Genomic DNA, 23660 nt, shown 5'->3' on the forward strand with positions numbered 1-23660 from the left:
CAAACACAGGCCTTAATTTGAGGAAGAAACATCTAAAAACATACGTTTCGGCCCCAGCAATTCACGGTAGTGAAACATGGGCTGTGGGGAAAGTGGAACAGAAGCGAACCGAAGCATTCGAGATGTGGTGCTACTGAAGAGTGGTGAAAGCTAGGTTGACTGATAAGGTAAAGAATGAGAAGTTTATCCGCAGAATCGACGAGGGAACAAATATATTGAAAACACTGAAAAGAACAGGGGACAGGATAATAGGACATGCGTTATGACATCAGTGAATGACCCCGACTGTACCAGAGGGAGCTGTAGAGGATAGAAGCTATAGAAGAAGAAAGAGGATGACTTACATCAAGCAAGTAGATGAGGACGTAATTTGCAGTTTCTACTCTGAAATGAACGCAAACCACTCACAAGAGCGATGATTCAAAAAAATTTTAAAAAAAAGTTAACTACGTGTCGTCCGTCGTTGTAAGTTAGCATGTACATTCAGTGGTATGCACTGAAGCGACAAAGAAACTGGTATAGGCATGCCTATTCGAGTACAGAGATAAGTAAACAAGTGGAATAATCGCTGCGGTCGGCCACGCCTGTATACGGCAACAAGTGTCTAGCGCAGTTGTTGGATCTGTTACTGCTTCCAGAAGGAGAGATTATAAAGATTTAAGTGAGTCTGAAGATGGTGTTACAGTCGGTGCAACGAGATGAAACAGAGCATCTCCGAGGTAGCGATGGAGGGGGATTTTCCCGTGCGACCATTTCACGAGTATACCGTGAATACCAGGAATCCGGTAACACATTACGACTGAAGAGAATCGTTCAGCTTGACAGAAGTGCAACCCTTCCACAAACTAATGCAAATTTCAATGCTGGGCCAACAACAATTCGACACCCCAGACGTCCAGGATTGCTACAGAGTGCTTCCAGGAACACTCTTCTGAGCTTAAGCACTTTCGCTGGCCACCATACGCTCAGGACATGAACGTTATTGAGCATATCTGGGATGCCTTGCAACGTGACGTTCAGAAGACATCTTAACCCCCTCGTAGTCTTAAGTGCTTATAGACAGTGCTGGAGGATTGATGGTGTCAGTTGCCTCTAGCACTACTTCAGGCATGAGTCGAATCGATGTCACTCGTGTTGCGGCACTTCTGCCTTCTCGTGGGGGGCCTACAAGATATTAGTCAGGTGTACCAGTTTCTTTGGCTCTTCAGTGTATGTGCACTGTATCTGGAAAATGTGCTACGAATACAGTTAGGAGCAATGAAATAATAAATTAGTATGTGGTGCTTAAAGCTGAAGCTTTATGGCATTAACGGCGAAAATGTAATTTGTAGACTCTTTTTCCTTTCATAATTTCGTGGGCTGATGGGAGACGTCATGGAGGAAAGGTTTCGGAAATGTTTGAAATTAGGCGTAAAGTTTACATAAAAGTTTTCTGGCTTTGGTACCGCGTCATAATGTAAAAACTACGTTTCGGCCACAACTGCAGCGGCCTTCTGGGTCTAAGGGTGCGTTCTAGGTATGCAGTGTCCTTTATATTTTGTTGTTAGTGTTCACTGCGCATGCCATTACGTCATAATTTTAAAAGGTAGATAGTTTCATTGGTCACTTAAGGAAGAAGGAGAGGGAACTTCATTTCAACAGGTTATTGCGGTGGAGGGAAAACGTGACCTCTGTTGTCTATTGGCGCCTGTGTTATGTGCCATGATTGGTGGACAGCCGGCCGCGGTGGTCTCGCGGTTCTAGGTGCGCAGTCCGGAACCGCGCGACTGCTACAGTCGCAGGTTCGAATCCTGCCTCGGGCATGGATGTGTGTGATGTCCTTAGGTTAGTTAGGTTTAAGTAGTTCTAAGTTCTAGGGGACTAATGACCACAGCAGTTGAGTCCCATAGTGCTCAGAGCCATTTGAACCATTTTTGATTGGTGGACACCGTCGAATGAGAGGCTGGCTGCTGTTTACCAACTGCTGGACGTCGGCCGCGCGGCGGCAGTTGCTCGCCGGCAGTGCTCGTGCCTCGAGTTGACAGTGCGGCAGCCAAGATGGGGCAAGTCTGAGTCCATCCTCCCTGTTCATGTTGTTAGGGTGTTTAAGTATTTCGATGTACTCCCTGATTTTGCGTTTCGTCATAATTGGCTGCTTGGAGAAAACACAGGCTCGTGCTCCCGAATGCGCGTTGCTATTGGCCTACCAGTCTCGCCGATGAATACCTCTCCGCATTCGCATTCCACCTTGTAAACGCCTGCAGTGTGTAATGCATCCACCTTGTCCTTCGTGGAGCCTACCACGTCCTGGATCCTACGACCACTATAGAAGACAGGCTGCATCCCAACGCGGCGATGGTGTTTGCCTATTCGGTCAGTAACGTTCTTCACATAGGGTAAGCGTACTGTTGGCTGCAGTTTGTCTATTTCCTGCTTATCTTTCTTGCTTGTGTTCGTCGACAGGGCTGTGTTTATCAACTTATGGCTGTAGCCATTGGCTAGAAAAGTTGTGCGTAACTTTTTAAGCTCAGGTGTGATGTTTTGAGCATCACTTAGGCGCTGCGCACGGATTGCCAAAGAGCGGATGACAGAGTTCTTCTGCGCGAGGTGGTGGTAGGATTGGGCGTGCAGATACCTGTCAGTATGAGTAGGCTTACGATACACTCTGTTCCCCAGTGTACCCTCCGTTCTCCTGTACACTTCGACGTCTAGAAATGCGATAGCACCATTCTTTTCTACTTCCAGCGTGATCTGTATTTTCCCTGTGCATATTGTTCAATATAGGGGTAAAGTTGGTTGGATGTCGCCAACTGCTGTCTTTTTCTTAAACTACGTGTATGTAGTCTGGTTAATCTGCTCACGATGAGTTATGTTACCTTAGTGTGTAAAACGTTTAAAGTAAGATTGCAACTGTTAAGGACTGTATTATGATAACATTTTACATTTTGAAATTCCGTCAGTAACCATAACGAAAATCAAATTGTTGTTCCTCCTGGAGGCTGTTAGACAACCTGCAACTGGGATCGAGCGCCTATAGCCTTTCATTATAGCAGATTTCTAAAAGAGAGCAGAGTAATACGAGTAAAAGAATGATAATATTTTTATTTTTATTTAGGCGTAAGACTGAGTCAGAGCATTTGAACTGCCGCCGTTACCAAACGATTTTCTCCGTGGTATCGTGGGTGGTCCTTATAACTGCTGCGTGCTGCACTGCAAACATGCACTTTCTACGCATATCACAATAATTAACAGCAGACTTTTTTTCGGTCGTTCACAGTGCGGCACGGCACGCTACTTTTTACTTCCCTGCCAGTGTCCAGCGATGTTCATTTGTCTAGCTAAAAGCTGTAGTAGAAAATATTAGACCACTACTGTCTATTGCACGTCGAACATACATAGAATTGTACCGTAAACGGGATGTCGCTAGCTACTGAAATAAATTTTTAACTTGGCAATGTATATTTTCAGGTGTATTGTTACGATAAAGATCAACGTTAATACTGCCTAGTCCGTACTACGAGTCGGGGCGTGGCATGTCAGAAGCTTGAACGTGGTAGGGAAACTAGAAAATCTGAAAAGGGAAATGCAAAGCCTCAATCTAGATATAGTAAGGATCAGTGAAGTGGAAGGAAGACAAGGATTTCTCGTCAGATGAGTATCGGATAATATCAACAGCAGCAGAAAATGGTGTAACAGGTGTAGGATTCGTTATGAATAGGAAGGTAGGGCAGAGGGTGTGTTACTGTGAACAGTTTAGTGATCGGGTTGTTCTAATCAGAATCAACAGCAGACCAACACCGACAACGATAGTTCAGGTATACATGCCGACGTCGCAAGCTGAAGATAAACAGATAGAGGAAGTGTATGAGGATATTGAAAGGGTAATGCAGTATGGAAAGGGGGACGAAAATCGAATAGTCTTGGGCGACTGGAATGCAGTTGTAGGGGAAGGAGTAGAAGAAAAGGTTACAGGAGAATATGGGCTTGGGACAAGGAATGACAGAGGTGAAAGACTAACTGAGTTCTATAACAAGTTTCAGCTAGCAATAGCGAGTACCCAGTTCAAGAATCACAAGAGGAGGAGGTATGCTTGGAAAAGGCCAGGAGATACGGGACGATTTCAATCATATTACATCATAGTAAGACAGAGATTCCGAAATCAGATACTGGATTGTAAGGCGTACCCAGCAGATATAGACTCAGATCACAATGTAGTAGCGATGAAGAGTAGGCTGAAGTTCAAGACATTAGTCATGAAGTATCAATAGGCTAAGAAGTGGGATACGGAAGTTGTAAGGAATGACGAGATACGTTTGAAGTTCTCTAACGCTATAGATATAGCACTAAGGAATAGCGCAGTGGGCAACACAGTTGAAGAGGAATGGACGTCTCTAAAAAGGGCCATCACAGAAGTTGGGAAGGAAATCATAGGTACAAATAAGGTAGCTGCGAAGAAACTATGGGTAATAGAAGAAATACTTCAGTTGATTGATGAAAGGAGGAAGTACAAACATGTTCCGGGAAAATTAGGAATACAGAAATACAAGTCGCTGAGGAATGAAATAAATAGGAAGTTCAGGGAAGCTAAGACGAAATGGCTGCAGGAAAAATGTGAAGACATCGAAAAAGATATGATTGTCGGAAGGACACACTCAGCATACAGGAAAGTCAAAACAACCTTTGGTGACATTAAAAGCAACGGTGGTAACATTAAGAGTGCAACGGGAATTCCACTGTTAAATGCAGAGGAGAGAACAGATAGGTGGAAAGAATACATTGAAAGCCTCTATGAGGGTGAAGATTTGTCTGATGTGATAGAAGAAGAAACAGGAGTCGATTTAGAAGAGATTGGGGATCCAGTATTAGAATCGGAATTTAAAAGAGCTTTGGAGGAATTACGGTCATATAAGGCAGAAGGGATAGATAGCATTCCATCAGAATTTCTAAAATCATTAGGGGAAGTGGCAACAAAACGACTATTCACGTTGGTGTGTAGAATATATGAGTCTGGCGACATACCATCGGACTTTCGGAAAAGCATCATCCACACAATTCCGAAGACGGCAAGAGCTGACAAGTGCGAGAATTATCGCACAATCAGCTTAACAGCTCATTCATCGAAGCTGCTTACAAGAATAATATACAGAAGAATGGAAAAGAAAATTGAGGATGCGCTAGGTGACGATCATTTTATCTTTAGGAAAAGTAAAGGCACGAGAGAGGCAATTCTAACGTAGCGGCTAATAATGGAAGCAAGGCTGAAGAAAAATCAAGACACGTTCATAGGATTTGTCGATCTGGAAAAAGCGTTCGACAATATAAAATGGTGCAAGCTGTTCGAGATTCTGAAAAAAGTATGGGTAAGCTATAGGGAGAGACGGGTCATATACAATATGTACTCAACCAAGAGGGAATAATATGAGTGGACGATCAAGAACGAAGTGCTCGTATTAATAAGGGTGTAAGACAAGGCTGTAGCCTCTCGCCCCTACTCTTCAATCTGTAGATCGAGGAAGCAATGATGGAAATAAAAGAAAGGTTCAGGAGTGGAATTAAAATACAAGGTGAAAGGATATCAATGATACGATTCGCTGATGACATTGCTATCCTGAGTGAAAGTGAAGAAGAATTAAATGATCTGCTGAACGGAATGAACAGTCTAATGAGTACACAGTACGGTTTGAGAGTAAATCGGAGAAAGACGAAGGTAATGAGAAGTAGTAGAAATGAGAACAGCGAGAAACTTAACATCTGGATTGATGGTCACGAAGTCAATGAAGTTCAGGAATTCTGCTATCTAGGCAGTAAAATTGCCAATGACGGACGGAGCAAGGATGACATCAAAAGCAGACTCGCCATGGTAAAAAAGGCATTTCTGGCCAAGAGAAGTCTACTAATATCAAATACCGGCCTTAATTTGAGGAAGAAATTTCTGAGGATGTACGTCTGGAGTACAGCATTGTATGGTAGTGAAACATGGACTGTGGGAAAACCGGAACAGAAGAGAATCGAAGCATTTGAGATGTGGTGCTATAGACGAATGTTGAAAATTAGGTGGACTGATAAGGTAAGGAATGAGGAGGCTCTACGCAGAATCGGAGAGGAAAGGAATATGTGGAAAACACTGATAAGGAGAAGGGACAGGATGATAGGACATCTGCTAAGACATGAGGGAATGACTTCCATGGTACTAGAGGGAGCTGTAGAGGGCAAAAACTGTAGAAGAAGACAGAGATTGGAATACGTCAAGCAAATAATTGAGGACGTAGGTTGCAAGTGCTACTCTGACATGAAGAGCTCAGCACAGTGGAGGAATTCGTGGCGGGCTGCATCAAACCAGTCAGTAGACTGATGACAAAAAAAAAGTCCGTACTAAGTGGCAACACAATGCAAAATCCACACGCACACCACAATCACACACCATACCAGTTTCTGGTATTTACACCCGTTAACGAAGTTAACAGAGTTCACTGGATCGTTTAATTATGAGAATGCTCGCTCAAATGTTGTGCACTCTGCTCTACACGTAATACCTCTTCTAGTCTTAGATCGCACAACATGCCACGCGGTTTTAACTAACAGTCAAAAGCATTAGTGTTGATATTCCGTCCGAAATTCCACACGACTTCTACTATACCGCTCAGTTAAATACATTTTGTACTACTTCGTGAACTCGTAATTAGCATTTTCCGCGATTTTACAGTACTTTCGTCGGAGCCGCTTTCAATGAGATTTTACTAGTTCGAACCCTCAGCCTCGACTCCGCTGGATCACACTAAAGACTTTGTTGCTAGTGTGGATTGGCGCGAGCCTGCACTTTTCTGATTGGCTGATATCACAAACATCAAATCAGGTTGCAGTATTATCCCGCTCTAACCCGCGCTTTACTTCAATGACCAATCATAGTGAAACATTTCTTTCTATGGCAATTTCTAAATAAATAAATTTAGAAAAGTATAAAAATAAAATTACACCTTCTGAAATTACCGATTAATTTGTGTTCTACTCACGATTTAATAGTACCATAAACTGACTGCACATTTAGTTATAGTAAATTGGTTGTTTGGTTTTGGGGTTAAAGGGACCAGATTGAATTATAGTAAATCACCTGTATAGTTTAACTGGTACTTCGTGAATAAACAAAACAATTTTCATTTACTTCTGTTCTTCTTCACTCATACAACACTCACACTGCTAATTACTACACATATAAAACAATTATAATTATGCTGATACATTAAATATTAATCAAACGTAACTTTACAACAGTGTTTTGACTACGACTGATAGCATTGTCCGCCAACTGCTGACCTCTGCCGCCTACTAGTACAACTACGTGCAGCTCTGTAACTCAGGTCCATGACTGCTGGTGACATCTGTCGATGACTCATGCCTATAACGATATCGTCCTAAGAAGTGACAGGAGCGATGCGAAGCTGCTACGCCTCAACAGGTGGCAGGAGCAGTGCGCTTCCTCTCTCTGTCTCACAAGTAGTAAAGCAGAATGTGCAGAGCAGTACTCACCATGAAGATGTTGTAGTAGAGGAAGACCATGATGATGCAGGGGATGTAGAAGGAGGAGAGGGAGCTGTAGATGATGAAGTCGGAGTTGTAGAAGAGGCAGAGGTCGGGCCGGCGGTCGGGCGTGTTGTTGAGCCCCAGCACGATGGGGCTCCCGATGGCGGCGCTGATCATCCACACCAGCGCGATCGTCAGCCACACGCGCCGGCTGTTGCGGTGCTTCGCGTACTTGATGGGCTGCGTCACCGCGATGTACCTGCGAAAGGAACGCAACACTGGGTGATCAGTGCTCCCAGTCCCCAACACCCAACATCTCAAGGGTTTCTCGTGAGGGGGATTGGCTTTATCACCTTGATGTACCTGCCGCAGCAATAAGACGCAGTCACGAGGCTCCATCGTATTTATGACACCTGCTACAGACAGCCAACTCATCAAGGTCTCTGAGGAAAGGGATGGGCTGCGCCGGTGTTATGTATGTGCAAAAGTATGACAGCCATAACTACAAGTGGACAGAGGGTACAGCGTCCCCAGTTTCCAGCAGGCAACTCTTCAAGGGTTCTGGTGAAATGGACTTCATCATCTCAATGTATACGCTGCAATAATACAACTCAAACATGTCACTCCATAGTGTATGCCCCAGTTCCCAACAGCGAATTCATCAAGAGTTCTGGGGGATAGGATTGGCAGCGTCTAGGTGGTCTACTGTAAAAGTAAGACGATAGCAGTCACAAGAGGACTGAGAGTACAGGGTCGCCAGTTTTCGACAGGCAGCTATTCGAGCGTTCTGCTGAAAGTGATGGACTCTTATCCATGATTATTTGCTACAGCAATACAATGTAGTCATGGGACTCCATAATATACACTGACACCAGCATACGACACCCAACTCTGGGGGCTGGGAGGGACTGCCTCTATGTAGTATCGCTGCCAAAGTAAGACAGCAATAGTCCTAAGAGGACACAGAATACAGTGCCCCAGCTCCTAATAGGGTTCTGGTGGAATGGATGGGCTGCATAGAGGCGACGTACCTACTGCACAACATAATGCAGCTATGAGACTCCATAGTGTATGTATCAGTTTCCAAAATCTGATTCATCAGAGATTCTGGGGAATGTGATATAGCTGCCAAAGCACAACAGCAACAATCAAATGGTTCAAATTGTTCTAAGCACTATGGGACTTCCTCTAGACAGTCCTCTAGACGTAGAACTAAACCTGACTAACCTAAGGACATCACACACATCCATCCCCAAGGCAGGATTCGAAACTGCGACCACAGCAGCAGCACGGCTCCGGACTGATACGCCTAGAACCGCTCGGCCGCAGCAGCCAGCCAGAGCAATAATCGTAACAGGACAGAGAGTACCGTGCCCTCAGCTCCCAATAGGCAACTATCCAAAGGTTTTGGTGAAATCTATGGATGAATCGCAATGATATACGTGCCGCAGTAATACAAAGAAACCATGGTACTCCATGTATGTTGACACCAGCTCGCAACAGCCAACTCATTAGAGGCTCTGAGGGATTGGACTGGGAGCGTCTACGTGATATACTGTAAAGTAAGACAACAGCAGTCATAAAAGGACAGAAAGTACAATGTCCCAAGCTTCCAACAGGTAGCACTTCAAGGGCTTTGGCGAATGGATAGACTGCGTCACCGCGTTGTTCCTGACGCAGTAAAGCAATTCAGCCATGACACCCCATAGTGTACATTGGCCACAGCTCCCAACAGTCAACTAATCTGGGGTTCTGGGGGATAGGATTGGCAGCTCTACGTGTTATACTGCAAAAGTAAGACATCACGAAGTACCTCTCACAGTGACACATCCGAAGCCGTTAGAAAATAAAGACTGTGGTGTCCAACAGCTAACTTTTCAAGGGACACGGCAATGACATGGACTGAGTCATTGCGATGTACTGAGACCAGTAACCCAACGGCAGTTACTAGAGTACCACATGTAAACTATACACCCACTGCATGGAATGGGTGATGAGGCAGACCCTAATACCTTTAGAGGTATCTCATGATCACAGATTATGTACAAGATTCTGTCCAAGCCAGTATCCAACAGACTAGAACAATAAATTAAGTAAGCGAAGACCATGTACTGAGCACAGTTGGGACTTGCGAAGAGTCCTGAAGATTAGACAGACGAACAATAATATGGGCACATTTGCGAACTTTAACAAGGCATAGTACTCCATAGATCGGCTGACTCTTTATCACATACTAGAACAACATGGCATATGTAGAAGAACTAGAGCACTCGTGCAGTAAACACCACATCCAAAGTAAAATTTATGGCAGAAATGTCAGAAACATTCATACAGGCAGTGATCAGACAAGGAGATGGCCTCTCACAACTTTAATTCAAAAGGTTCTTGAACCAAATCAGCAAACCATTGGAACAGAAAGTAAAAGAGATTCACATAGGAAAAAAGCGTGTGAACAAAAGATTCATTTAAAAAATCTGGCGTTTGGATATGACCTGACAATAGCAACAACAGATAAAGAGCACAGGAAGCACGGGAATACTTACATGAAGTTTAGCTAAAACAAGTCTGCTGATATCATACGATGAAATGCGATACACTGAAATAATGAACAATAACACAGAAGCCATGTACACAAAATACGGAAAAGTTAGCAGAGTCCCAAAACTCCAATATCTAGGGTAATATATACAAGTAGCAGAATTAAATAAAGCACCCAACGTGGAAACGACAGAAAACTTCAGGAAGAATACAAGCGCACAAGGACACATTACAATCAAAGGAACATATCAAGATAGGCAAAACTCAGTAACTCCAACATAGTTTTAAAGCACTCTGCGCATCAAAAACTACTACAAACAGCGTTAACAGGTGTCATGAAACGTGAAATCCCCAGAAAATGTTTGGAGCAATACACCACGATGATATGTGGACGATGAAACCAACCAAACCATTATACCAAAATATAGACAGCCCTAAAAAATGAAAAGTAAAAAAAAAGATGTTCCTCAAGAAATAGAAGAAGACCTTACCCATGCAAATCCACAGGATCTGTAGCATATGTCAGTGTATCTTTTCTTAACTGGCGACAACGTTATTACTTCCTGAGCCCCAGCAGGTTAGCCAAGGGAACGCCGACTTAAGCACATCAGGGGAATACGCCTTACCAGTCGTGTGGGGCGTGAGCTGTGACCCTATCACCGGTCTTGGGCAAGGCGTGGAGCATTGCCACGCAATTCTGTGTTGCAGCTGTGTGAGACACTTCTTCCTGGCTACTTTTAACTCACGTGCGTTTCATGCAATCTAAGCCTGTCTGTGAGTGCCGATTTGTGAACTTTTGAGATTTCCGTGGTTTCTACAGTGAAGACGTAGTACGCGTTAGGAAGTGAATATCTCACGAGCTATGTTGTTGTTCATAACTAATTACGTGAAGTAGAGATCTATTGCTTCTCTGTTATTCAACTTATATTTCATTTAACTGCTGGACCATCGACACCAATAAGTGTTTTGCAGATATAAACCGCACTCTTAAAAGTACTTCTACTATCGTACTTATCATTTAAAGTCGTTAAAATAGTACCTACAGATTTTATTTAATTGCAGTCTTTTACTGGTAAGTTTATAGGTTACTTTCATAATTCGGCCGGCCGGTTCTAGGCGTTTCAGTCTGGAATCGCGCGACCGCTACGGTCGCAGGTTCGAATCCTGCTTCGGGCATGGATGTGTGTGTTGTCCTTAGGGTAGTTAGGTTTAAGTAGTTCTAAGTTCTAGGGGACTGATGACCTCAGCTGTTAAGTCCCATAGTGCTCAGAGCCATTTCAACCATTTTTCATAATTCGCAATTGACGAGTGATAGAAATCTTCGACCATTCGTTTCATGTGAGTGTTTTTATCGTATACTGTAGACTCAGCAGGATTTGGCCTGCAATGCGGCAACAACGTATACCAGTCCGTAGGCAACGAAACCAGCCAAAACTTTTAATATCACAACGTTGAGTCTGTGGGTACACAGTTGAGGGCCACCACCACCAGTAAACATTTCTTGTGAGAGCCCGCAGCTGTTACCTTCACGAAATGTTGAGAGAAGAAAGTTTTCCTGGTTGGTTCTCAACATAGTCACCCCGACGACGACCGCAGTTCTCCCAGCGAGAGATCACTTCGTCCATACCGTTGCTGTAGAGTGGTTGACTTTACTGACGAAGTGACAACCTCAATTCCGCTTGCGCCGCTTCGTCACTATCAAAATTAAGTCCTCGAAGGTGTTCTTTAAATATTTGAAACAGATAGAAATCGGATGGGGCCAAGTGGGGGCTCTTCGGAGGACGGTCGATGACAGTGAACCGACGGATTGTAGCAAATGTCGCAGCGCTCGTGTGTGTCCTGACATTTTCATGCTGAAGAAGACGGTGCTCCAAGTGTGGACGACCTTTCAGGATTCGAAACGCGATACTGAACGCTGTTTCCCACGCTCCGACATAGTAACCTAAGACGCCGACATAATTTCTGTTACATTTCAGAGCCTTCTAGCGGTAGAGGGTTGAAAACATGTAGCCATGAAGTTTTAATAAAGTATTTTTTATCTAAAAATCCTTACGAGTTTCCACATAAAAAATTCGGAATCGCTACACTTCAGCACACCATTACTGTTTATCATCTCAGCTGGTTGCCTTTTATAAGTATTCTTTTTCTTTATTGTAATAATCCAAGGAAATCCAAAGCAGAACACAGTTTTAGCAACACTTAACCATAACTAAGTTTTATTTATAGGATTCTGTAATCTTTTCAAATTGTTTCAGAGTATAATGGGAGTACTAAGCCTTCCGTTATTTAAGGAGGTAAGTTCAAACGGTTCAAATGTCTCTGACCACTATGGGACTTAACATCTGAAGTCATCAGTCCCCTAGCACTTAGAACTACTTAAACCTAACTAATCTAAGGACATCACACACATCCATGCCCGAGGCAGCAGCGCGGTTCCGGACTGAAGCGCCTAGAACAGCTCGGCCACAGCGGCCGGCTGTTAACTCCCGCGTTTCTGTACACCAAAATTTTACCAATTGTCTAAAGTGGTATTTTAACGATATAAATGGTCTTTAAAAATCTCTCTCTCTCCCTCACTCTCTCTCTCTCTCTCTCTCTCTCTTTCTCTCTCTCTCTCTCTCTCTCACGCACACACGCACACGCACACACACACACACACACACACACACACACACACACACAGTACTGGGTCATTTATTATGCAGACTAATTGTTGATCCTATTCGTTGGTTCCAGTGGGAGTGCTATTCAAGAACTATGAAGCTAATTATTTCTGAAATACATTCTTTAATTAAATACTGAGATATGTTTTACAAGAAATTCTATGTGGCGTTTCAATAAAACTGTTTCACAAAAAACTGCGCTTATTCATGGCATGAGATCTTGCCACTCAAAACCAACTGCGTACTTCCTATCAGAATCAGTAGGGAAAGAATCGATGAAAGAGGCAAATTCTGAAGCAAAATTATTAACACGAAACTTGGAAATAAAAGGAAGGAGTAAACCAGGGAAAATATGGAAAGATGAAAGGAAAGATGAGGTCTGCTACAGAATGAGTGAATAGATTTTGGGAATAAAAACAACACACTGCCATCACTGGCACCAAAGATGAACTTGTTTTCATCTGAAAGCACAACAGACCTCCAATTTGTCCTCCAATGAGCTCTCGCTTGACACCGCTCTATTAGCAAATGACGGTCGTTTGGGGTCTGTGGAATGCAAGCTACAGGAAGTCTGGGTCGGAGCAGTCCTCGAAGTAACCGATTCGTAACAGTTCTCTCTGTCACTGTGAGGCCAGCTGCTGCTCATATTTGCTGCTGCAGTTGGCCAGAGTCACACGTCGAACACGATGGCCATTCCTCTGAGTAGTGCCACGTGGCCGTCTGGCTCCAGGTCCTCTAGAGACTGCTCGTTGTGGTGACCGACGTGGCAGCAGTCGCGTAAGCTATTTGATGAAAAGTATCCGGAAAACCCCAAGAACAAACTTTTTCATGTTAGGAGCACTGTGCTGCCATTTACTGCTAGGTACTTCATATCAGCGACCTCAGTAGTCATTGGACATTGTGAGAGAGCAGAATGTGGCGCTCTGAGGAACTCACGGACTTCGATCGTGGTCAGGTGGTTGGGTTTCACTTGTGTCATATGTCTGTATCCGAGATTCCTACACTCATAGACCTCGCTGTCTAGTGTTTCCGATGTGATAGTGAAGTAGAAACGTAAAGGGACCCGCACAGCACAAAAGTGTACAGGCCGACCTCGTCTGTTGATGACAGAGATCGCCGACAGTCGAAGAGGGTCGTCATGCGTAATACGCAGACATATATCCAGACCATCACAAAGGAATTCCAACTGCATCAGGATCCACTGTAGTGACAGTTAGGCGGGAGATAAGGAACTTGGATTTCATGGGCCAGCGGCTGCTCATAAGCCACACATCACGCCAGTAAATGTTAAACGACGCCTCGCTTGGTGTAACGTAAACACTGGACGATTCAACGGTGGAAAATTGTTGTGTAGAGCGAGGAATCACACAATGTATCGATCCGACGACAGGGTGTGGGTATGGCGAATGCCTGGTGAACCTCACCTAACTAACCTAAGGACATCATAAGCCACACATCACGCCAGTAAATGTTAAACGACGCCTCGCTTGGTGTAACGTAAACACTGGACGATTCAACGGTGGAAAAAAGTTGTGTAGAGTGAGGAATCACACAATGTATCGATCCGACGGCAGGGTGTGGGTATGGCGAATGCCTGGTGAACCTCACCTAACTAACCTAAGGACACCATAAGCCACACATCACGCCAGTAAATGTTAAACGACGCCTCGCTTGGTGTAACGTAAACACTGGACGATTCAACGGTGGAAAAATGTTGTGTAGAGGGAGGAATCACACAATGTATCGATCCGACGGCAGGGTGTGGGTATGGCGAATGCCTGGTGAACCTCACCTAACTAACCTAAGGACATCATAAGCCACACATCACGCCAGTAAATGTTAAACGACGCCTCGCTTGGTGTAACGTAAACACTGGACGATTCAACGGTGGAAAAATGTTGTGTGGAGTGAGGAATCACACAATGTATCGATCCGACGGTATGGTGTGGGTATGGCAAATGCCTGGTGAACCTCACCTGCCAGTGTGTATAGCGGCAGCAGTAAAATTCGGAGGCGGTGGTGTTACGGTGTGGTCGTGTTTTTTTTGTGGAGGGGACTTGCACAGCCCTATTGATTTGCGTGGCCACAGGCCTACATTCATGTTTTAAGCACCTTCTTGCTTCCCACTGCTGAAGCGGAATTCGAGGATGGAGACTGCATCTTTCAAGACAATCGAGCACCTGTTCATAATTCACGGTCTGTGGCGGCGTGGTTACACGGCAATAACATCCCTGTAATGGACTGGCCTGCACAGAGTCGTGACCTGAATCCTAAAGAACACTTTTGGGATGTTTTAGAACGCCAAATTGGTACTAGGCCTCACCGAACGACATCGATACATTTCCTCAGTGGCGCACTCCGCGAAGAAAGCGCTGCAATTACCCTGCACCTGACTGAACGTATGCCTGCAAAAGTGGAATCTATCCTCAAGGCTGAGGATAGGCCAACACCATACTGAATTCCAACATTACCGATGGAGGGTGCCATGAACTTGTAAGTCACTTTCAGCCATGTGTCCGGATACTTTTGATGACATAGGGTAGACTGTTGGTTTTCCTGCCAAGTCACAGAAGGAACATCCAGATTTTCTAAGACCTCATTGGAACTCAGTGGGCTGTGGATAATGACGTCTTTGTCGCCATAAAGGCATTATTGACTAACATCAACTCACCAAGTCCAACCTCAACGCTCACGTTACTGCGTGTATTTAAAGCAAACCTGATCTGCATTCTCATACTGGTGCCAATAGCGCTCTTTTATGCTGTTGGAGAGAAATCGGAATAGACGTAATCTTTCAGATGTAAAAACACGTCTAGGAACTTTCTCATGTGTCGTATAACTCCCATTCGCGTAGCGATTTTTTTCCTTCAGTGTATTATCAGCAAATTACACTAAAGCTCCCATTACATAGATATGTAAACTGGCAGAATACAGCTCTGCGGTCGGCAACGCCTGTATCAGACAACAGGTGTCTGGCGCCGCTATTTCATCGGTTAGCGCTGCCACAATGGCAGGTTATCAATATTTAAGTGAGTTTAAACGTGGTGTTATAATCCGTGCATCTCCGAGGCAGCGATGAAGTGGGAATTTTCCGGGACGACCATTTCACAAGGGTATCGTGAGTATTAGGAATCCGGTAAAACATCAAAAGTCCGACATCTCTGTAGGCGGAAAAAGTTCCTGCAAGAACGAGACAAATGACGACTGAAGACAATCGTTCAACGTAGCAGTAGTGCAACCTTCCCGCAGATTGCCGCAGATATCAGTGCTGAGCCATCGAAAAGTGTCAGTGTGCGTACCATTCAACGCAACATCACCCATTTGGGTTCAGATGGTTCCGATGGCTCTGACCACTATGGGGCTTAACTTCTGAGGTCATCAGTCCCCTAGAACTTAGAACTACTTGAACCTAACTAACCTAAGGATATTAGCCAATCGTGTATACTTGATGACAGTACGACACAAACCTTTACGCCTCGACTGGTCCCGTCAACATCGACATTGGACTGTTGATGACTGGAAACATGTTGCCTGGTCGGACGAGACTCTTTTCAAAATGTATCAAGCGGATGGACGCGTCCGGGTATGCAGACAACTCCATGGAACCTGCATGGCAGCAGGGGATTGTTCAAACTGGTGGAGGCTCTGTAACGCGGTGGGCGTGTGTAGTTGGGGTGATATGGGACCCCTGATAAGTCGACATACGACTCTGACAGGTGACACGTACGTAAGCATCCTGTCAAATTACCTGCACCGATTCATGTCGATGGTGCATTATGACAGAGAATTCAGGATTGCTACAGAGTGTCTCCAGGGACTCTCTTCTGAGTTTAAACACTTCCGGTGGCCACCAAAAACTCCAGACATGAAAAATATTGAGTGTATCTGGGATGCCTTGCAACGTGCTCTTCAGAAGAGATCCCAACCCCCTCGTACTCTTACGGATTTATGGACAGTCTTGCAGGATTCATGTTGTCAGTTCTGTCCAGCACTACTTCAGATATTACTCGAGTCAGTGCCTAGTCGTGTTGTGGAAAACTGCATGCTCGGGGGTCCGTACATGATATTTGGCAGATGTACCAGTTTCTTTGTCTTTTCAGGGTAATAATAAAGAAAGAGTGGTCCAGGAACTGAACCGTGTGGAACGCCAGTACTGATTTGTCGCCCTTTACGTATTTCATCCATGTCGACTCCTTTCATTCCATGTCAGCGAGCGTAATTCGATTCCAAGGGTCTCGGGTGCATCGAACCCGCTGTCGGGCAGCGACGTCGGCAGTTCGAGCGGAAGGAAGCACTGTGCAATAGGCGTCGGCGGTCGCCGACAGAGCCGGAGCTGCAAGTTGCGCGGCTGCCGTCCGTGTGGTGGGAGCCGCGTCGCCCGGTCCGGCCACGCGGCGGGGGCAGCGAGTGCCGCGGGGGTGCGAAGAGGGGAAAATCGAGTTACGCCCTCTGGCGCGGCCACCGACGCCGCCGTGAGATCAAAGGCGGCCTTTTAGGGCTGCAGCAGCGCGCTGCGCCCCGCCGGTCGTGCGCGCGGGGGTGTGGGCGGGGGGAGGGGCGTGGGTGTCGCAGCACGCGAATCAGACGTCAGATAAAAGGCGCCCCTTACCGGTACAGGATTCGCGCTATCCGAGGGGACGGATTATTTCCCTCATTCAATATCCAAATCGTTGTTAACATTGAGGCCAAGCTAGCGCTGCTAGTCGCCCCTAAAAGCAGCTTAAACTGCTAAAATTCAATAGCGCGCTACGGAGGCAATAGCCTACTTTCTTTTAGATCTGCAGAAAACTTATCGAAAACGTTGTGACCGACCGCTTAATAGCCAGTAGGTCAACGTTCCCAACCCATTCCCATAGAGTAAATATCTCTGGAGAGAGCATTGCGTTCTGCACATGTTGGCAACATTAAACCAGGGTTGTTACGTGTTTCCGGGACTTCGCTGTGCGTGTGTGTTTCCTGCAGAGTTTGAAGTTGATAGTATCAAGAGGTTCGTTGTGTTTCCACTGTTTGTTGACAGTGTAATAGCTATGGTGAATTACTGATGTTGCTACGGATGAAATCTGTGAAAGGAGGGATAGTAACTTTTCATGGGTACATACCATGTAGCTCTAATCATAGTTATCATATTAGTAAGAGACACTGTATATCTTTAAAAATTTTGAGACGCATTATAATTAAGGCATGATTCTGTAGACCTTTTTTTCTACGATTTTATGACTATACAATAGATATTACGGCGCGTACAAAAGCTTACAAACAATCGCTTCATCTCTTAAATTTGCTAGTGGAACAGGAAAGGAAATGGTTAGTTGTTTCAGCAAATACTATCCTCCATGAATTTATCAGTGACTTGTCGATTATGTATATAGATTTGAAAGACGGGAGACAGATAAATTCAATAGAGTGGGAGTCTGTAATTGTCTTCATATAATATGTGTGTCCAAACCGTTTTGTTTACTATAAAGTTACAGTAGGAGACCATGTTAAGTGTGTCTAGGATTTGGAGAATGATAATGTGTGATTTATATTTTAGTTTCCCGAAGGATGAACATCGAGTAAAGATGTGGTTCCACAAAATAAGGAGGAGTAATTTTGTCCCCACGAAATATTCCAAAGTATGTTCAAAACACTTTAAGGAGGAATGTTTAGACAGAGAAAAATTTGAATGTGTGTGTGGCTGAAGGTAGATGCTATACCAACTATTTTTAATTTTCCACAGCACCTACTACCGAAAGTACCCACAAAAAAAAAACCACCTGTGAAACAAAATTTATCAGGTTCATATATATAACTTGTGATATCATATTTGCTACTTTCTTTCACTGAGAAATGTGTTTCATTCTGCATTATTTGGCATAGGTTTGTACACTGAGGTGTCTGTTTCATCTTTACACTCAGAGACCTTGACAAACTGTGATGACAATAGTGCAAAAAGTGAAGATGAGCGTAAAATATTAGTAAAAGTGTCCCCAAACTCTTTCATTTGTGTCACTTTCTACTTTCCTTAATGATGTTATATGGGTTGACTGTTACATGACCAACTATATTTGCTTTACAGTACATTTATTCTCAGATTGCCTTCTTTTCTCCCTTCTTACTCAGTCTACTGTTTATTTAATACATTGGGAGCAAGTACATAAAATGCATTAAACAAATACTCAAAGTGTCACCCTAAAGAAAAATTGTGCTTTACGTCGCAAAAAATGAGAAAATAAATATGCGGAAATAGCAGAAAAAAGGACGAATTAGCAGGGATATAATCGCTAATGTGTGGCAAATTCGGTGTTTTTCGGATACAAGCGAAAGTACTAGCGTACTGTCAAGTCGTTTTGCAAGACTATCACTGAAAAAATGTACGTCAGGCTTTGTAATACTATGAAGTGCCGTATCATACCGAAAACTACCAAAAATCGAGTGCATCTGAACTGTGACACCTATCGCAAAGAAGCGGAATGCAATATCACTTGCCCTTAAAAGTTACGTAGCTGGTTTATTCCCGGTATCAAATGGATACTGTTAAAATGGCTGTGCAACATATATAAATAATCCACGACACGTACGAAAAGAATCCGTCGGTATTAGGGATGTAGTGACATTATAAATATACGGGGCGCTATGCGGACAAACACACGACGTCCCAAGAACACGTGACGAGGCCGGCAATGTATGTTGACAACACAAAATCTGTTCTGCGCATGTGAATGCTCACTCCAGAGATATTTACTCCATGCTCATTCCGCGTGGTACATATTCTGACTTAACGGATTGGTGTTTTGTGGGCGCGGCGTGCCATTTTGTACACAACACTGTTATCACTGGTTCGCTTGGCCGATAAACTGGACAGAAGTGCTAAGCTTCTGATCTGCTAAGAAAGGTGACAGTTCCCGTCTTCGAGGTTCAAATGGTTCAAATGGCTCTGAGCACTATGGGATATAACTTCTAACGTCATCAGTCCCCTATAACTTAGAACTACTTAAACCTAACTAACCTAAGGACATCACACACATCCATGCCCGGGGCAGGATTCGAACCTGCGATCGTAGCGGTCCCGCGATTCCAGACTGTAGCGCCTAGAACCGCTCGGCCACTCCAGCCAGCAGTCTTTGTGGCGTTATCTATTGACTGGGTAACGCAGAGAACCCTTTAGACTCTCAGATACTTTCACCGACTTCTCTGTGCACACTGTGTTCAGCAGACAAGTCGCCGCATAACACTTATGAATGGTGTGTGGCGGAGGGTATTTTTTTTTTGTGCCACCAACTGAGCCCAACAGCCCTATTCAACTCGCTAATACCGTGTGGGAAGAATGGTTGTCGATAAGTCTTAGTACTGGCTCAAATATTTCGAATTTTCTCCTCGTGGTCATTACGCGAGACGTATGTGGTGTGAAACAATACTTTGTCCCGCTCTTCCCGGAGTATGCTCCCTTGAACTTTCAATAGAAAATCTCTCCGTTATGCACAACGGCTCTCTTGTAACGACTGAGAATGGAGCTAGCTGAACTTTTCCATAACGATCTCACACGTAATTTTTCCTTATCTACGTTGCAACATACTATAACAACACAAACAATGTCTCGTCTTCATAGGTAGTTAAACCAGTACTCTGTTTCAAATATTTAGTTAGTTACAACTATTAACATGCAAACGGATTACACGTTAAGAAGTCCCACATTTGTTCCTCCTTCGTGGGGATATTTTTCTTTTTATAACATCCGAAACAATAGCACTAGACAGACTTACTTGTAAGTTTAAGTACAGGAGAACCCCTCTAATCCGTCACCTTCGGGACCGGGTCTGTGATCGGAACGAGAAAAAGGTCGGATTATCCGAAAAATCTAATATTTATCGCAAAAAATGTAGAAAGATATTTAGTACAAAAAAATAAACGATTTAAGAGCTAAAAGATGTCTACAGTAATATAAAAAGATGTTTTTTACACATTGTTAAACAGTAAATTAACTAAAAAACGTCTACACACACTATAATATGTATTGGTTTTAAAAGGAAAAACGACAAACAAATTACAGTACTGTACTGTACATAATAACGTATAAACGGTATATACTGTAAACTAAGAAAAGTTTATAGCACTGTATATAAAAAGTAATTTTTTTACTAAAAAAGAAACTACTGTATGTATAAACTAAGAAATGATTGTACTGTATGCATTGTTTTTACAGTAAAAACGAAAACAAATTACTTGGAAAAGAGTCAGGGATACATTTTTGACGAGTTTTCCAGGGATCAATCCAGCCTTCACCGGCAGAAAATTTAGTTTCGGCTTCCAGTTTTTTGTGCAAAGCTATCGCTTTTTCTTTGAGAATTTACCCGGATATTGGAGTTCCTTTCCTTCTTTCTTGACAGAACCACATCCACAATGCGTTATAAGGCAGTTCACGTTTAGGCTTTTTTAATGTTTTGCGATTCTTCAGAGTGTTTTCACCGTCAATCGTAACTGTATAGGAGTCAATGTCTTTCCGATTCTTCCTCCAATCCTTAATTGTAACACCTACATTCAGTTTCTTGCAATTTTTTGGAGCGAATCTCCTTCGTCCTGTCTTTGTAGCACTGCTAATTTTTCATTTAGTGAAAGAGGTACGTGTTTACGTTCGAATCCAGACATGTTCAAAAACAGACAACTGTACACACAGTGAAACTACAGTAACAAGTACGGTAGAGAACACGGAATAAAGCAAACAACCAAGTTTTTTAATCCCAACAAAGAACAAAACTGCACAGTAACGTACTGTATAACAATATGCACAGCGATAGACACCGCAACAATGGACCGCCAGGCGTCCAGTCAGTGACAAGTCGACACAGGCACGCGAGCCTCAGCATAGTCGGACTAACTGGAGTGACGGACCATTCAAGGTCGGATTAGAGGGGTTCTACCGTAATTTGCTCATGGACAGTGACAACTTTATACATGCATGCTCATAAATTAAGGACAATGCTAATACATGGTGAAAAATCGCTCTGGTGGAGGTTTGCGGGTTTAAATCACCTCGGGGTATGACCATGCGATGCATTTGGCCTGCGGTCGCCGCACGGTGGCGCTGGCAGCAGTCCACATACGCAGAGGGGAGCTGGTGCATGTCAGAGTACAGTGCACCAAGTAAGTGTGCAGACGTTTTCATACGTGTTAATGGTGACTGTGTGTTTAAAATGAACCAAAGAACACATATTGATGACGTTATGAGGGGTAGAATACTAGGGCGACTGGAGGCTGGTCAGACACAGCACGTCGTAACACGGGCCCTCCGTGTGCCACAAAGTGTGATCTCAAGATTATGGCAACGATTCCAGCAGACAGGAAACGTGTCCAGGTGCTACAGTACGGGATGTCCACAGTGTACAACACCACAAGAAGACCGATATCTCACCATCAGTGCCCGCAAACGACCACGGAGTACTGCAGGTAGCCTTGCACGGGACTTTACCGCAGTCACTGGAACAGTTGTCTCCAGACACACAGTCTACAGACGACTGAGCAGGCATGGTTTATTCACCCGCAGACCGGCAAAGTTCATTCCACTGAAAATTAGTCACAGGAGAGCCCGTAAAGGATGGTGTCAAGGACACAGTACGTGGTCATTGGAACCCCTTAATGTCGTTGTAAGGGACCGGTATGGAGGTCGTTGTTTGATGGTGTGAGGTGGGATTGTGATTGGTGCACGTACAACCCTGCATGTCTTTGAAAAAGGAACTTTAACAGGTATCTCCTCAATGTCCTTGAAAGGGACATGTATGTAGGTCGTGGTTTGATGGTGTGCGGTGGGATTATGATTGGTGCACGTACACCCCTGCGCGTCTTTGACAGAGGAACTGTAACAGGTCACGTGTATCGGGACGTGATTTTGCACCAGTATGTCCGCCTTTTCAGGGGTGCAGTGGGTCCCACCTTCCTCCTGATGGATGATAACTCATGGCCCCACCGAGCTGCCATCGTGAAGGAGTACCTTGAAACAGAAGATATCAGACGAATTGAGTACCCTGCTTGTTCTCCAGACTTAACCCCTAGCGCTCGATCGACGTATCGCTGCACATCTTGAAACCCCTAGCACACTTCAGGAGCTCCGATAGACTCTGGTACAAGAATGGGAGGCTGTACCCCAGCAGCTGCTCGGCCACCTGATACAGAATATGCAAATCCGTTGTGCTACCTGTGTACGTTTGCATGGTGATCATATCCCATCTTGATGTCGGGGTACATGCACAGGATACAGTGGCGTTTTGTAGCACATGTGTTTCGGGACAGCTTTCTCAGCTTATCACCAATACCGTGGACTTACATATCCGTTTCGTGTACCTTCCCTATGTGCCTATGCTATTAGCGCCAGTTTTGTGTAGTGCCACGTTGTGTGGCACCGTATGCTGCAATTATTCTTAATTTATGAACATGAGTGTACTTTCAGGCTACTGATTCAGTACTGTCCGGAAGCTGCAGTGTGATAGGAAGGTGTATATGCGAATGGAATACTGCAGAACAGATGAGCCAACGGTCATTGCGTACATGGTCTGCTCGGACAAACCTGGATGTGTCAGGAGACAAGAAGACTGAATTTTGCCGTTACTGTCCCTATGTGCGTCAACAGTGCTGCACTGGTCAGCGCGTTCTTGGGATTTGGCCTAAGACGTGACTGGAGACACGAAGGACCATGGCGGGATACCAGTCTGATTGTCGCCCGCTATAAGGCTGACAACCAGGGTAGATGATCATGGGTTCCTTTTTATTTCCTAGCACGAACCCTTCGGTTGTCATCCGCGCCATCCTTACAGCAAGGCGGTACGTCGTTGACATTCTACGTACTATTTTGTTTCCCTACATGTCAAACCATCCTTGGCTTACATTTCAGCACGGTAATGCCCGTCCGGACACAGATGGAGTTGTTACTGCTTGTCTCCGTGCTTATCAAACCATAACTCGGGCAATAAGGTCGCAGGAGCTCTGCCCAAT

General features: G+C 44.4%; 1 protein-coding gene across 1 annotated transcript in view; it reads right to left on the reverse strand.

The window, feature by feature from the left end:
- LOC126292170 (dopamine D2-like receptor) overlaps window positions 1-23660 on the reverse strand; it is a 169156-nt gene that overhangs the window by 69356 nt on the left and 76140 nt on the right. Inside the window, exon 2 of the mRNA XM_049986014.1 lies at window positions 7504-7756. Coding sequence (XP_049841971.1) covers window positions 7504-7756 — 253 coding nt within the window. The remainder of the gene's footprint in view (window positions 1-7503; window positions 7757-23660) is intronic.

The sequence above is a fragment of the Schistocerca gregaria genome, chromosome 9, assembly GCF_023897955.1.
Source record: "Schistocerca gregaria isolate iqSchGreg1 chromosome 9, iqSchGreg1.2, whole genome shotgun sequence".
NCBI lineage: Eukaryota > Metazoa > Arthropoda > Insecta > Orthoptera > Acrididae > Schistocerca > Schistocerca gregaria.